General features: G+C 38.5%; 1 protein-coding gene and 1 pseudogene across 2 annotated transcripts; one reads left to right on the top strand and one right to left on the bottom strand.

Moving 5' to 3' along the window:
- The first annotated feature begins 852 nt into the window (after positions 1-852).
- On the top strand, positions 853-1,336 carry LOC148694544 (uncharacterized; annotated as a pseudogene).
- A 6,511-nt stretch (positions 1,337-7,847) lies between these two features.
- LOC137739732 (protein transport protein SEC23 A) lies at positions 7,848-13,765 on the bottom strand. Of its 2 annotated transcripts, none has more exons than XR_015966436.1 (6): positions 13,484-13,661; positions 12,393-13,316; positions 8,782-12,086; positions 8,547-8,663; positions 8,365-8,436; positions 7,848-8,230 (listed from the first exon to the last, which is right to left on the bottom strand). XR_015966436.1 is itself a non-coding variant. In XM_068479417.2 (6 exons), exons 2-6 carry the CDS (start codon positions 12,864-12,866, stop codon positions 8,093-8,095), a joined length of 2,622 nt encoding a protein of 873 aa, XP_068335518.2. In that variant the 5' UTR covers positions 12,867-13,316; positions 13,484-13,765; the 3' UTR covers positions 7,848-8,092. The 2 variants fall into 2 exon arrangements, 1 of the variants encoding a protein (XP_068335518.2); XM_068479417.2 differs by having other exon boundaries at positions 10,266-12,086; positions 13,484-13,765.
- Positions 13,766-15,389: the final 1,624 nt, after the last annotated feature.

Below are 15,389 nucleotides of genomic sequence, written 5' to 3'. Positions count from 1 at the left end.
TGGGCTTGTTTTTCCAAGCCCAATTCGACCTTTAAACCGAACCAAAAAATATTTTCTTCTTTGGGCTCCCCTGCAGTGACCTAAAACCCTTTTGACTTAACTAATGTGAGACACCAGCCCGAAGGCTATGGTGTCCCCAAACGATGTGATGCACTGGATCGCGTCCTCCCCTGGGCCCAACTATTTCCCCGGCCTAAAAAGATAAAAACAAACAAATTTTTGTTTTTGGGCTTACCTGAAGCAGCCCGTATGAATTTTTTTTTTTAACTTTTTTTTTTTGGGCTTGCCTGCAACAGCTTATCTCCTTGGCCTTTGTGGATTTTTTTAGGGCTCGCTTGTTGCGGCCTATTTCGTTCCTTTCCTCCCCGTAGGCCTGAAACCTATACCCGAGAAACCCCACACGAACCACATTTTCTTAAGCCACCTGTGGGCTTAGGTTTTTCCTTTGGGCCCCGAGTTTTATTTGCCTAATTATTTTAGGTCCAATGGGTTATATATTTTTTCACCCACACTTTAATTTGCCCAAAATCCAAATAGTTAATTCAATTATAATTATAAACCTAAAGTTCTATTTTGCATATTTTTGTGTATATATTTGTGCTTGCCCGTAGGAATATATGAACCTGAAGTTCATAATTATTTTGAAACCTGAAGTTTCTTATAAACATGCCTTGTTTGAAAACCTGAAGTTTTTATTTAAAACATCACCCATGAAAACTTGAAGTTTTTTTCATGCAAAATTAAACCAATACATGTCTATTAGAACTTGTATGTTCTACTCCTATGTGAATGTATTGATTTTTTCTCCATTAAACTAACTACATCTTGTCCATCGATTTTTGTGATAGGAACATGTCGAATTTGAACAAACTCAACTTCACTGCTTTAGAGGTCTCTGGAAAGAAGTATCTCAAGTGGGTCCAAGATGTGAAGCTCCACCTCACTACAAAGAACTTGCGTCCCGCTGTTGAAGAATAGATGGACAACCCTGTTGGCGAAGCTTAAAAAGCCACTGCTATGATCTTCATCCGAAGACATCCATGACGCCTTGTAAACTGAATACCTTGCTGAGGAGGATCCACGTGCTTTATGGGTTGCTTTGGCTGATTGTTTTGATCACCAAAAGGACATATTCTTACCTGAAGCAAGACATGACTGGCAGCATTTGCGTTTCCAAGACTTTAAGTCTATGAATGAATATAATTCTAAAGTTTATCGAATCCGATCACTTCTCAAATTTTGTAACGAAACTTTGACTGAAGAGGATCTCATGAAGAAGATCTATTCGACCTTATCTGCTTCTAATATTGTCCTGCAGCAACAATATAGAGCTTAGAAGTTCACTAAGTTCTCAGATTTGATCTTTGTTTTACTTCTCACTGTAAAGCAGAACTAGTTATTGATGAAGAATCATCAAGCTCGACCTACTGAGTCGACTGTTGTGCCTAAAGCACATTATAGCACAAACCAACACCAAAACGCCAAAAACGGTGTGGTAGGGGCAGCCAGAAGCCATCCCACCAAGGTAAATAGAGTCAAGGCCCATCCAAAAGAGGAAACAAAGCCCAGAAGCGCTCAAACCTCGCTCCCAAGGCCCCAAACTTCAATAAATAAAGGCAAAGCACCTAAAACCATGGATGCGGATATGTGTTATCGATGTGGTTCAAATGACCATTGCACCCGTGTTTGCTGAGCTCCCAAAAAGGTTGTAAATGAATATCATTCTCATCGTAAGAAGTTTGAATCAAACTCTATGCAAGTGGACGAACCAGAGACTACAAAGATGGAGGTTTCTGACTTTCAAGAGGATACCACCCTTATGGAAGATTAGAATCTTAGACATAGACTTATATTTTTTTAGTTGAAATAAGACAATGGGGCCGTATTCCACCTAGTGGCCGAACCCCTCCTTTGTTTTTGGTTGATTTTTTAACAATTTTCCTTTATGTTTGGATTATTTGTTGGTGATTTGTTTTTGGATATTAAGTTTTAATTAATTACCATCCTTGAATAAATGAAATTATTTTGAATTGATATTTGTTTTTAGAACTTTTATGCATGTGACCGATTCAAATTAATTTTTCATTCTAGGTATGACTAATGGGGAAGTTAGTTGTCTGGTAGATAGTGCAACCACGTACACAATTTTGCGTGAACGCATCTATTTCACTAACTTCATACCTAAGAATGCACATCTGACAACTCTCTTAGGCTTATCCAACCTGATAGAAGGATACGGTAAGGCACGTATAATGTTGTCCAATGATACATTCTTGACCATTTCTGAGGCATTTTATTCTCCACGTTCCGGAAGAACGTTGTTAAGTTTCAAGGACATTAGAGATAACGATTCCCATGCTGAAACCCACGTAGAAAACAGAGTTGAATTTATGTGCATAACTTCCTACGAATATGGCCAGAAGCTTATTCTAGAGAAGATGGAGTGTATCCCGAGTTGTTTGTATACTACAACCATACGCCCCATAGAATGCCACTATGTGGCCAGCTTCACTGCTGAGACCACGCACGAAATTACACTTTGGCATGATCGTTTGGGACATCCTGGACGAATAGCGATGTGCCATATCCTCAAATCATCACACGAGCATCCACTAACTCGAAGTTTAGGTTTGATCCAAAGAATCACATGTTAAACATGTTCCATGGGAAAGTTTATTACTAAGCCTTCTTATGACAAGATTTGTTCGAATCCTCCCATTTTTCTACAATGGAATCAGGGGGACATTTGTGAACCGATTCACCCTCCATGCGGACCATTTAGATACTTTATGGTTTTGGTTGATGCTTCTACACGTTGGTCACACGTGTGCTTGTTGTCCACAAAGAACGTTGCATTCTCCAAGCTATTGGCTCAGGTTATCAAGCTCAGGGCTTACCACCCTGATTATTCAATCAAATCTATTCGATTAGATAATGCTGAAGAATTCACATCTAAAACTTTTGATAACTATTGTATGTCAGTTGGGGTTGAAGTTGAACATCATGTACCCTATGTTCACACCTAGAACGGCCTGGTAGAGGCTTTCATTAAGCACTTACAAATGATTGCTCGATCGTTGGTCATACGTACCAAGCTCCCGATCATTGCTTGAGGCCATGCAATATTGCATGCAGCAAAGTTGGTCCGCCTGAGGCCTGTTGCGACATAACCATATAGCGCCCTTCAGTTGGTTATCGGATACGAACCCGACATATCGTATCTGCGGTATTTTGGTTGTGCCATATATGTGCTGATCTCGCTGCCCTTACATACAAAAATGAGGCCTCAACGAAGGATAGGAATCTATGTCGGATATGATTCTCCTTCGATTATTCATTACTTAGAACCTTTGACAAGTGATTTGTTTATCACTCGTTTCGTGGATTGTCACTTCTACGAGACAGTCTTCTCGTCGTTAGGGGGAGATAACCACGTCAATGTTCCTGAAGAATGACACGAATTATCTTGGACGACCCCCACTTTGTCTCATTTAGATCCCCACACCGCTTAGTCTGAAACTGAAGTGTAGGGCATATTAGATCTCTAGAGCATAGCTCAGAGCATGCCAGATGCTTTCAGTGATCTAGTGCACATGACAAAATCACATATTAGATCTCTGTGTCTCTCTCGCTCGCTCGCTCTCTCTGTCTTTCTCTGTCTCTCTCTCTCTCTCTCTGGCAGACCCTCCTCGAAACCCTAATTAAACGACATCAAATGATACTTACCCGGTGACCCCCTATCTCACCCAAAACGGAGAGGACAAAATTGCCCTTCGTAATAGACCATCCCCACCATCGGATTGTTATCTTAGATAGGCAAAAATGTAATTAAATAATTTGGGCCTCACTGAGGGCCGGGCTGCTAACCCAAAACCAACAGAAAAATCAATGGCATGGTTGTAATTAATCTGAAATTTGGATCGAAACACTGCTCATTTCTACAGTGCCAATTTCAAACCTTTCTTTAGACTAAAGTAATTTCCATGTCTTTCAAGTGAAACATTACTTCCATCACCATCCATCTCCAAGATTTCTTCCGATTCAAGTTTTCTGTTCTCACGAGAAAAAGTCGAATCACTCCAAGAAGTGTAATATTGCACCACGTTTTGGTGTTTTTAATCCCGATACAGTGTCAATTTTGTTGTACATGTACATGGAATACCTTTTTAGTCAATAAAAAAAATACAGATAAATTTCAGTATAAATTCTAAATTCTTGATTTCTTACCATTGGATGATCTCAAAATCCAAAGAATGAACCCCCATAGTAATTATCTTGAACAACCCGCCTTATCGAGAGGGATCCCAAGTTTTGCTTTACTAGACCTTGGTAAATATTGGTCAACCTTTTCAATCATAGAGTCATATAGTGAGTGAGTTACATGTCATAACAAAATTTACGACACAATCAACTTCAAACATGTATCATTTTCACCGAACAATGAATCAACCTGGCTCGGCTGCTATCATGGACCTTGCCGTGTCGTGCCGATGAAAATCTCCTCCAATCTATTTACAAAGAAGTCAGCGATGAGGCTATTGAATGCCCTTGCCAGGCCAATATCTGACCTTGGCTACCTCACATTCATTAGGAACTTAACTTTGTGCTTCTTACATGTGTATATCATGTATGCTTGCTTAGATCATACTCCGTTGCCTGTATCTATTGCAATTTGCCTGCCTGCCTTGAGGTGTTATTGAGTTTTCATGCTATCTATGAAATTCATGTCATATTCCTTCAATATAAATACACAAACACTCTAGATCCAAGAGCAAAACAAACAAACAAACAAAGTCATAATCAAGGGCACTAGATCCAAATTATAGTAAGTTATATATAATCAATCAAATAAAAGTCCACAAATTATCATATCAATCGTCTATGCATAACTCGTTGCAACAAGTGTTGTCGAGGTTGATATGGACTCAAACGTTGCAACAAGTCTAGAGAAGGAAGCTAAGAACATGTTGTTGTGACTTAATTGGATAATTCCATCTTCTCCATCCCAGCACATAACTGCATTTCACTAGGACTAAAAAAGGGTCTTCTGTCTTCATATAAAAAGTATGAGTCCACATACCCAATCAAGGAGTCTTTTTATGTATCACGCTCGCATGTTATTTACTCACTCAAAAGTCTTTGCTCCCTTGGAAACTTCTTGTGCTGGTGGAAATGGAGAGTCGGCACTCTTCTGAGCATGATCCAGACCATAGAAAGGCATCAAGCAAGCACGGAACATGAAGCAAGGAAAGTGATAACCAGGTAGAGACTATGTTCAACCGTGTCTCAATAACCAAGGATTGGAAATTTAGAATAGAGAAATGCATGTTAAATGTATCTATAATGACGTTAAGTTATTTTGGACTTTTGATTACTTTACATTTATATAGTATGATATTTTGGTTACACGCAAAGTTTTACCACAAAGTAGATAAAGTAATTGCATGACTTTGATATTTTGGTCACACTCTGCAGGTCAATGCAAAGTATTACCAAATATTTTTTTTCAGTTTAAAAACAAAATGAAAACAAAAATTAAAAACTAAAAACAAAATGGTTATCAAATGACTACTAAGAAAAACATGAATAATAAAAAAAAGGGTAAGGTGTTTGGACCTGTAGCTCCTACTCCTCCACATGTGAAGCTCGTTGGCTACAAGTGGGTTTTCGTTCGGAAGCGTAATGAGAAGAACGAAATTGTGCATTACAAAGCTCGTCTTGTTGAACAAGGTTTCTCACAACGCCCCGGGATTGACTATGACAAAACTTATTTACCCGTTATGAATGTGATTACTTTTCGTTACCTTATCAGTTTGGTAGTCTTCAAAAAACTGGATATGCAGCTGATGGATGTAGTATGTCACATCCCGACCTGGGCCCCCCACCACATCCCGGGCTTGACTTCACTGTAGCACAATATTGTTCGCTTTGGGCCCCGACCACGCCCTCACGGTTTTGTTTCTGGGAAATCACACGAGAAGTTCCCAATGGGTCACCCATCCTAGGATTGCTCTTGCGTGAACTCACTTAACTTTGGAGTTCCGATGAACTTCGAAGCCAGTGAGCTCCCAAAAGCTCTCATGCTAAGTAGATATGGGAATATACATAAGGCTTGCAGGATTCACTCCCCTGGGCGATGTGGGATGTTACAGCAGTAGTAGTAGAAGTAAAAACAGGTTTCTGCAGGTGATGAGTAGTGTTGGAGATGGTGATGGTGGAGGTGGGGTTGGTGGTGGTAGTGATGATAATGATGATAAAGGTCTATGAGAGCGTCTTAGAATTTTTGCTAGGAAAGAATGTAAGAGAAAAATTACGTGATGGTTAGGGTTTGCTTATTGGGTGGGTTTATTGATAAATTTTATTTATATTGTTAATTTCATCTTGTACTTAATAGTAATTGTGCAATAGGATAGTAAAGATATTTCAAATTTAAAGTATAAGTTGGGTGTAGAAAGAAGTTATATGGGTTCAAATAAAATTTCTCTTCTTGTTACCCAAAATAATAACAGAAAATAACCATGAAAAATGAAAACAACAGAGATTTTTTATTATTTGTTCACAGAAATACACTATTTTATACTAAAATTCACTTTTGTTCCTTGTACTTTACTCCAAGTTTACTTTACTCTTTATAGTTTGAATTTTGTTAATTTTAATCTTATAATTTTATCAAATGTTGTAATTCAAAGACAATTGAAACTTTTTGTCCATTTTTTTATGAACCAATCACATAACACTCATATGGAGGGGTATTTTAGCCCTTCACAAGGTACGTCGACCTCACCCTTCACTTTCCAATAAGTAACTTTTACTAGGTCATGTGACTGCTTTGTAAAAAAATAAATAGAAAATTGGACAATAAACACAAGTTTTTAACCTATGAAACAAAAATACATGTATAAAATAATATTTGTATTGATAATGCTTAGGATTACAATCTTTGTGGGTAATTTTTTAGAGTAAAGAACTTAGTCTGGCTCGATTTGCACGTCAAGTTTGAACCAAAGATGACGAACACTTATTTGGAGAAACAAAAACTTGATCTTGGACAGGAGTGTGATTTGATCAAAAATCGTCGATGCTTGATCTTGTTCAAATAAGAACCGTGTGAAGTGTCACATAACGTGGGTGGTCCTTAGCTTTGGTTGTGGAGACATCGGCACATACGTGTTATGTTTTGGTGACTCTCCACGACTTTAATGAAGAACACGAGAATCTTGGTATTTGCTTTGGATAGGGAGATGTTTTGGTTGATCAAGCCTTGAGCTTGCTTTCTTTAGGAGAGTCTAGTATATTTAGGGAAGGAATTAAAATTCAATCTAGAATCCGTACTTGAATTTGGGATTGATTTATGAAATGAGAAATATTTAGTTAGAACATTCTTTTTTAGAGAACTGTTATTAGCACTCTAAAAATCTCATTCTATACTCCTCAGAAATATAATTTTCTTTCTAATTAGCCTTAAGAAGGAAGAAAGTTTAAACATAGAATGCAATAGGTTAAAAGAGAGAAATCTTATTCACCTGAGGAATCCACCACTTACTATTAGTTAGAATATTTTAAATCACAAATATTTGCTTGAAGTTGGGAATTCCAATAACAAATATACAAGTTTCTTGTTTCTTTCCCCGTGAATTACAAAAAGAAGACTAAAACATAGGTGCAGGAGGAAAACGCACATCTCTAGTCCCCTGGTCCCCTAGCCAACTTCAGATGAGAGAAATCAAATTAACCTGACCTGAGTTCGCTAGTCAATTATTCACTATTAACCCCTCCCGAGTCCTCTTGTTTGCCTCATTTTACAGGCGTAATAAAGCAACATTATCGTCCTAATTAAAAATAATAAAAAGCAGCAACGTTATCCATCATATTGATCATCGGATGGGATGGGAGCTCATACACACTCATACCGTTACCTGTCCAGACACGTCTTTAACTACAATTTCCTATTTTGACCAAAAACAACAAAAACAACTTTAATTTCCTCTTCACAGAGAAAAATGAAAGAGAAGAAAAATCCCTTTGACACAATTTTCTCTGCCTTTTTGAAGCGACATTAGCCAACAAGTTTGTTTAACAAAGCCAAGTTCCTCTAGCTTGGTTCCGGAGGCACCACTTTCAAGCTTCGTACCCACTCGCAAAAACTAGGCTCATCAAAACTAATAAAACTGTTTTTCAGCTTCGTCCGCTCTTCTGTTCTCAATGTTCGTAGCTGTGGGAATCTTGCCTCCTGCAGTATATGCAACAATTCGATATGTCATTCACACCAACGTAAACAGAATGATACCAAAGTAAATAGGAAACCGTTTAGGATTACAAAGACAATTAGCCATATTCGCCACTGTTTATTGTCTTCACTCTCACCTGCTCATAAGGAGGATCCTTGTGTGCGGGTATGAGCCGCGATACAAAATATCGTGCCTGAGAACTTCCTTCCTGTTTAACAACCAGACCATTAGGTTCATCTTCATTTCTAGACATTACAAAGCGCAAAGGGAACGCTACTACAGAGTACAGAACAATGAAAGAATATACAAAGGAATAACCTTGAACGACAGGATCCGAGGAGCTGGAAATCTCAGTTCAGTGAGCTCTTCAGCTAATGTTCTGCAAGCCGCTAAAGCAGCTGCACTTTTTCCTTCATCAGCAGCTAGTTCAGCACCCTGAATACACCATTCAAAAGAAATCTGTTCAACTAAAAGATATGGAAACAATAAGAGATGAAAAAATCAATGATATTTCTGAACGGAGAAAAACTTGAGCAACAAAGAGAAACCAAACTTTGAGTTGAAGACCAGAGACTGCTCTAAGTAATACTCCATTTCCTGCTTGTGGATGTTATCATATGAATTTGTAGACTGCTCAAGAACTCAGCACAACCATATTTTATACAGTTATTATTTCGATGATTATAAATTAGTTTTGTGCAATAGGATTTGCTATGGAGCTTCAAAAGCTAACTCCCACCCAATAAAGAATTAATTGAAACAAGGAACATCCCTAAAAAGCTTTGGTATTCAGGTTTATAACGACATTGACGATGTTACCACCACCACCAATACTCACCCTCATCAATTTTGTTTCTGCAAGATCCTAATCCACTCATCTCACCCCCCTCTTAATTCCTATATTACCATTTCCATCCACCTTCCTCTGCGAAGCCTAACTCTAAAACTCAAGTTAATAATGCTTAAAAAACTGGCATTTCCCTATATTTCTAGAGGCTTCCGTTAACCCATGCTTAAGCCCAGACATGAATTTTAAGGTTGTCACAATAGTCACACCATTATCAACATGTAGTAAATCACTATATTACTCTTCAAAGCATCCAATCCAAAGAGTATCATCCACTTCATCAACTGATGAAATCTGTTAGAATTACTCACGATATCCACTTCATCACTGTGGATAACTGTTACAAAATCATGGAAATCTTACAATCATACACATCTTCACCATCGATAATTGAGGTTTTTAGTTTAAATTGCCCCTTCTGTAATTTTATGCGAGGATAAACATTTAAGTAGAGTTTTTAATAAAAGCCTGTGCAAATAGGTTTGAAGGGTGACACTTCCTCTCTCTAGTCTTGAAAGATTCTGCTATTTCTCTCTAGTACAGTCCAAGAAACAACCATGAATGCAGATCACCACAAGGGTAATCATCTTCTTATCAGCTTTCCCAAAAAAATCCTTGACCAAAAACAAGTGGCAGTTTCTAGACCGAACCCCCATCACTTATAACAATTGCAATAAGTCAGTGAAAGAGCATTGGAAAGAAAATATGATGAATATTATCATCATTACCTTTACATAAAGAATGACAACAAAGAGAACTAGAGATAAACATGCATAGTTCTTCTTCCCTAGAGCATATCACAAGTACTATCATTTCCAAGGGGACGAAACCAAGTAAAGTTCTGCTTCTTAATAGGCATCCGAGCCTCCAGATTATACATCAAGATTTTCTAATGAGTGAAAAAATGATTACGAGAGAAAATTCCAGAACTGTGAATAGTGATACTACAACGGTCACTTCAAGTGATTCCATTTAGATTCTGCACTTACACATATAAAACTTCATACATCAGAGGCAGGAATGGTATTTCTGATTTTTTTGGGGGACAACAATAGCAAGTCTTAAATGCTTTTCAATTTAAGTCCAATCAATGTCAGAAATGACAAGGTTATGGCCCTTCTGGCAAGATAGATGGCATGCAACATTTAGAATAAATAAAAACTGACAAATGTATGAACCAAAGCACATACCAACCAAATGAAGACATCTGTGCCATGATCAAGAAGAACTGCGGCATCTGACTGCATAGCAAGGTCATAAGCTGGTAGTTCCTCAAATGTTCCCCCTTCCCGATGCATTAAACAACGAGGTGCTACCATTCGGAGTGAGAGATCAAAGGATGCATTCAGAAACAAGTTTCGTATTACAGATCTCTCATCTTCATGGCCAACAATGCTTCCCAGCAGTGGGCCCCTTCTTAGATGAAACAGGAGCTCTGGCAATAAAGGGATCTCTTTTGGAAACCGATAAAGCTTTGACTTTGGTACTTGAGACCCAAATTTCAGAGCAATCTCTTTAATTCTTTCATCTATTGTTCCTCGCATATCAATTGCATCTGAAAAGTTTTTAGCTCGCAAGAGAGTCCTTTTTGCAATAAGAACGGCTGCAACTTCATCTTGTACACTTGCAAGATATGCTGAAACACTATCAACTGTTGGCAATCTAACAGTAATTACTCTTGATATATCAGCTTGATACACATTTAAATACTGAATTGTAAACTGGAAATACACATACTCAGTCCTAACGTCCCTCTTATTTTCCAAGGAGAGTGAGAAGCTCTGTGTCTCTTCAACACTAAGCATTTGTATGTAAAGAGAAGTGTCATTTTTGAAGGTTTCATGAGTGTCAATATGTGCCTCTTCACCGGGACCCACAACTTGAGTTATGAGAATGTCATCGGAACAGCGTATTGCCAAGAACCCACGGGAGCCTGCAGCCCTTGTAGATGCCCTTTGTAAGTTCACACCAAAGGCTTCCCCAAAGTTGTCATGGAGAACAAAAATGCCTCCAGAAGCTTTTGCAAGAGGCTGCAAAACAGGAACTCTTACAGGGCATTGCCCAGCGCACAAAATGTCAACCACTGTATTTTGTCGGTGTGCCTCTTGACCCAGATGCTCCATCCATTTCAATGCAGTCTTTTCCATATGAGGATAATTTGGGTGACTGAAAGAATGGGGAACAGATCCAGGACCATATGTATTAGGCCCACCAGCACAAACAATGACTCTGCTATTACCTCCAGACCTTTTAATTAGCCCTCGAGACATTTCTCCTGATGGCCCTTGAACTATAGCAAAAGCAACCTCAACTGCCGTCCCCAGGCACCGATCTCTAGAAGTTTCTGGAGTTTTCATTTTGTATGGCCTCAATGATGAGAATATGGCATGTGCTACTGGTAAGGAAGCATGCATTGGAGACAAGTATATACCAGTTCCATATATCAATGCTTTCAAGGCATCCTGACTTGGTGATTTATCTCCTGGAAGCACATCAGCAGATGCAATTGATTCCTCTGAAAAGTCATAGACTGATACTGTCCGACCATACAGTATTATTCCAATTCTTGTTGTCGGGGGAAGTGAATCAACAAATGCATGCAAGGAGCTCTGTAAGTCCCACAGATGTGGTTCGTCCAAACACTCATCTATGACAAGAACTATAGGTGCAGACATTCTTGAGTCAGAAAGAGGAACAAAGCCAGGTCTATTGTTCCCAGTTTGGACATAATCAACCATAGGAGATGACAACTCTGGAAAATTACAAAGATCTTCCTTGCCAGGAACTATGTATTCTCCCTCACTTCCATTCAGTTCTCGGCAAATTACACATTGCCACTGACCTGAGCCCAATAAGATGTTGCAAAAAATATTTGCATAAGCTCCACAGCTGTGGCAGCGATGAGGATCACGTTGTATTATTTGGGGACCAGGTGAAATTCCCCTTCCAGGTGAAACCAAGGCCCCAAAACCCAAACTGGGTACATTTGCTTGTTTCTTTTGTTTCAACACCTATATAACAACATGCGTGGGCAAGAGGTTCAATTAAATTTTTAACTATCTAGGGAAACATACTTTCTTACAAACATAATAGAATATGTGTGTGTGTGTGTGTGTGTATAAAGTGTGTGGTTACTTAAAGTGTACATATATCAACCAAAAACGAAATCTAACATGTTCTTAGGTAAAGTGTGTAGTTAAAGAAATATAGAGGCAGCTATAAGTTCTAAAAAAGTAAAAAAATCAACCCAAAGTTACATATGTACAAACAAATAGTACAACCATAAAGGTTGAAAACCAAGAGAACAAGATAGATACCTTATGAGCTGAGAATAGGACATATGGTGATTCTCCAACAGGCACAGCATCATCCTCTGTATCATTAGAAAGTTGGTGATGTAGTTCATGCGAGCCATTCGAAAAATTGGGAGGCGAAGATGTTGGCAAAAATGTGCCCGGGGTGAAAGCAACTGGCTGAGGAGTTGCAGGTGAAGCACGAAAAGGCACAGCAGCAGGACGCACAGGGGAAGTAAAAACAGGAGGTCCAGGGGGTGTACTCAAATGAGGAATAGGGCTGCCAGTTTTCAACCCATTAGCTGGTGATGGTGCATTTGGGGTTTTGATGGATGGAGAAGTAGTTTGATCTTGTTGAAACTTTGGTGGAGGGAATCTCAGAGCAATTAAAGGTGGTGGAGGAATAGAAATTTTCTCAGGGTCAGGAGATGGTGTGTCTGGGCGCGAGGGAGTGATACTGACAGAGTATCCAATGGGATGCTGCGGTGGATTTGACATCGAAAATTTTGATATCTCTCTATAGAAAACAAAAGAAGCTCAAGAATCCGGGATTGAGAATCAAAATTTATAATGGCAAAGTAGAAATAAATTATGTCGAAACCCAGTTGTAGAAAGCGAGGGCTTCGAGTTGGAAGGCAAACTGAACGAGTTATTCATATAAATTGAACTGAAGGACGATAAGAAACAGTGTGATAAGTAGGTTCACACAAGGATCTTATTGAAACCCAAAAGATTTCGAAAAAAAGAATGAACTGATAGGAGGCCTTTGATGAACAAAAACCTCCCAAAACCCCAGAGTCCAAAATTGAGATAAAAAAGAATGAATCGAACGGAATGGAATCAAGGGCAAAACCCTACTGGGTCCCCAACATTTCACAATTGAAGCTTCTTCTTCTTCTCGCTGCTTAGAAATCCGCTCTTGTACTTGTACACACAACTCAATCAAATCTAAGACAGGGAAATCATGCAATTCACAATATTGAATTAATTCAATCGAACTATGAACGGAAATGCAATCAAGAAAAGGATCTAGGGATTCTATTACATTGAGAATTGGAATTCAGCTGGAATCAAATCGATAAGAAACTAAAAAGAAAATCGGAAATTTTGCGTACCTTAGGCTGAGAGCTAATTGGCGAAGACTCGATTGAGGATGATTTGATGAGACAGAGAATCTGTGGGTTTTTTTTTTTTCTGAAACGCAGAAAAATCAAAGACCCCCTCTTGACTTGAAGGAGCTTTCTCTTCTCTCCTGTCCTTCTTCGCCTTTGCCAACCGTGTGTTCTTCAATTTTTTTTTTTTCTTTCATTTTTTTCTTTTTATATAAATATTTACGTTTTAGGTGCATTTGGGGAGGGAAATGGAAAACTGTGAATTTTGACATTTTGGGCAAATGTGCGGTAAAGATTTTCACCTTACGCTTTTTGTCACCGCCTTGCACAATTGGCACTGCTTCTTGTTTTGATTGGAGGAGAGGAATCTCTCTACATCCCTTTCTCCTAATCCACTAAATCAGGAGATTCGTACCATTAAAATTAATCAAACGGCTACAAACAGGGGCTCATTTTAAAAGTTATAATAACTTCAACCGTTAGATCAATTTTCAACGGTACAAATTTCATGATTTGGTGGATTAAGAGGAAGAGATCTGAAGATGATCCATTTCCTTGATTGGAAACGACCCATAGATATATTGCAACAATGTTTTCTTATGTGGCCATGTACACATTTTGCCAACAGGATCCTCTTCGGATTCTTTTGGTGAGGATCCTGAAGATCCGTGAATCATGTACGTTTATTGTACATCGTGCAGTCAGTTTTTGTTAGGTACTGTTTGTGTTTAATTTTAAATAAAAATATTTAAAATAATTTTTGACCGCACGATATATGATGAATGAATACGATTCGCGAATCCCCGAGATCCTCAACAAAGAGGATTCGGCGAGGATTCAAATTCCACATTTTGGACTCAATTTGTCATGAGTTAGGTGTTTATTGGTTGGGCAGTATATACGCAACAAAATTAATTGTCCCTTTACGTTTTGCCTCACAATATATAAGTGGTAGTAATATTTAAAACAACCTTGGGTTGTTTTGTAATTGTCTAGGTATTACCCAACCAAATCCGAAGAACACACACATGCCACACTAAGCACTGCTACCGGTGATGTTACTAAGGCAAATGAAGATGGTGGCCCTATGCGTAATTCAATCCTAACCCAAAATAGTAACAGTCATATGACCGTTGGAAATATGGGAGTACTAGACAATTTTAACGAATATATATTGAATGACCCATTAAGCAGGGTTTGAAAAGTAATTTGCCGTGAGTCATTTTTTATACAAGAAGTGTTAAGTTTCCAGGGGAATGAATTATTATTTTGTTGTGGCCATAGTTGGTTGTTTTAGAATGTTTATGTGTGTCATTACGAAGGTTTATGAAAATAACACTTGAGTTATTTACTGAAGTTTAAAATTAGGATATAGTTAAAAAAAATGCGAAAAATGTACAGGATAACAAGTCATAAATGTATAAGAAGGCAAATTTCAACCTAAGGATCCTTGGGTGCTTTTGTGAGCCGCCTTTATGTACTCATGTTTCTCGCACGAGGTCATCCACCATCTTTGACGATGTCATCCACGTGCAAGGTCAAAATATAGTCCCAATCATATCCCTTACAGTTACGATGAAGATGCGAATGAAATTTCTCAAACCCATCATAGAAGGTGAAGTCACACTCTTGTTGGAGCTGCTTCATTGCTGATGGAGTGATTGACATACGACGTACATCTTCCTCCTTTTTTAGAATTAGTTCATCATACTTATGCTTTCGGCTATGTATTTGGCGTTTGTATTTGTCCGCTTTGTACAACGCCTCATTCAGCTATTGTAGTAACCAAGGTGGATTCCTGTTCGACGCACTTTTGATGCCACAGAATGATGGAGCGTGAGTTTGCACAAAATTTGATCTTCGCTTATGCAATTTGATTGGTCGAATCATCAGAATAAGCATCACTTCC

Source organism: Pyrus communis, chromosome 9 (assembly GCF_041283825.1).
Source record: "Pyrus communis isolate YQ-2024b chromosome 9, ASM4128382v1, whole genome shotgun sequence".
Classification (NCBI taxonomy): domain Eukaryota; kingdom Viridiplantae; phylum Streptophyta; class Magnoliopsida; order Rosales; family Rosaceae; genus Pyrus; species Pyrus communis.
This window is presented reverse-complemented; position numbering and strand designations above follow the sequence as displayed.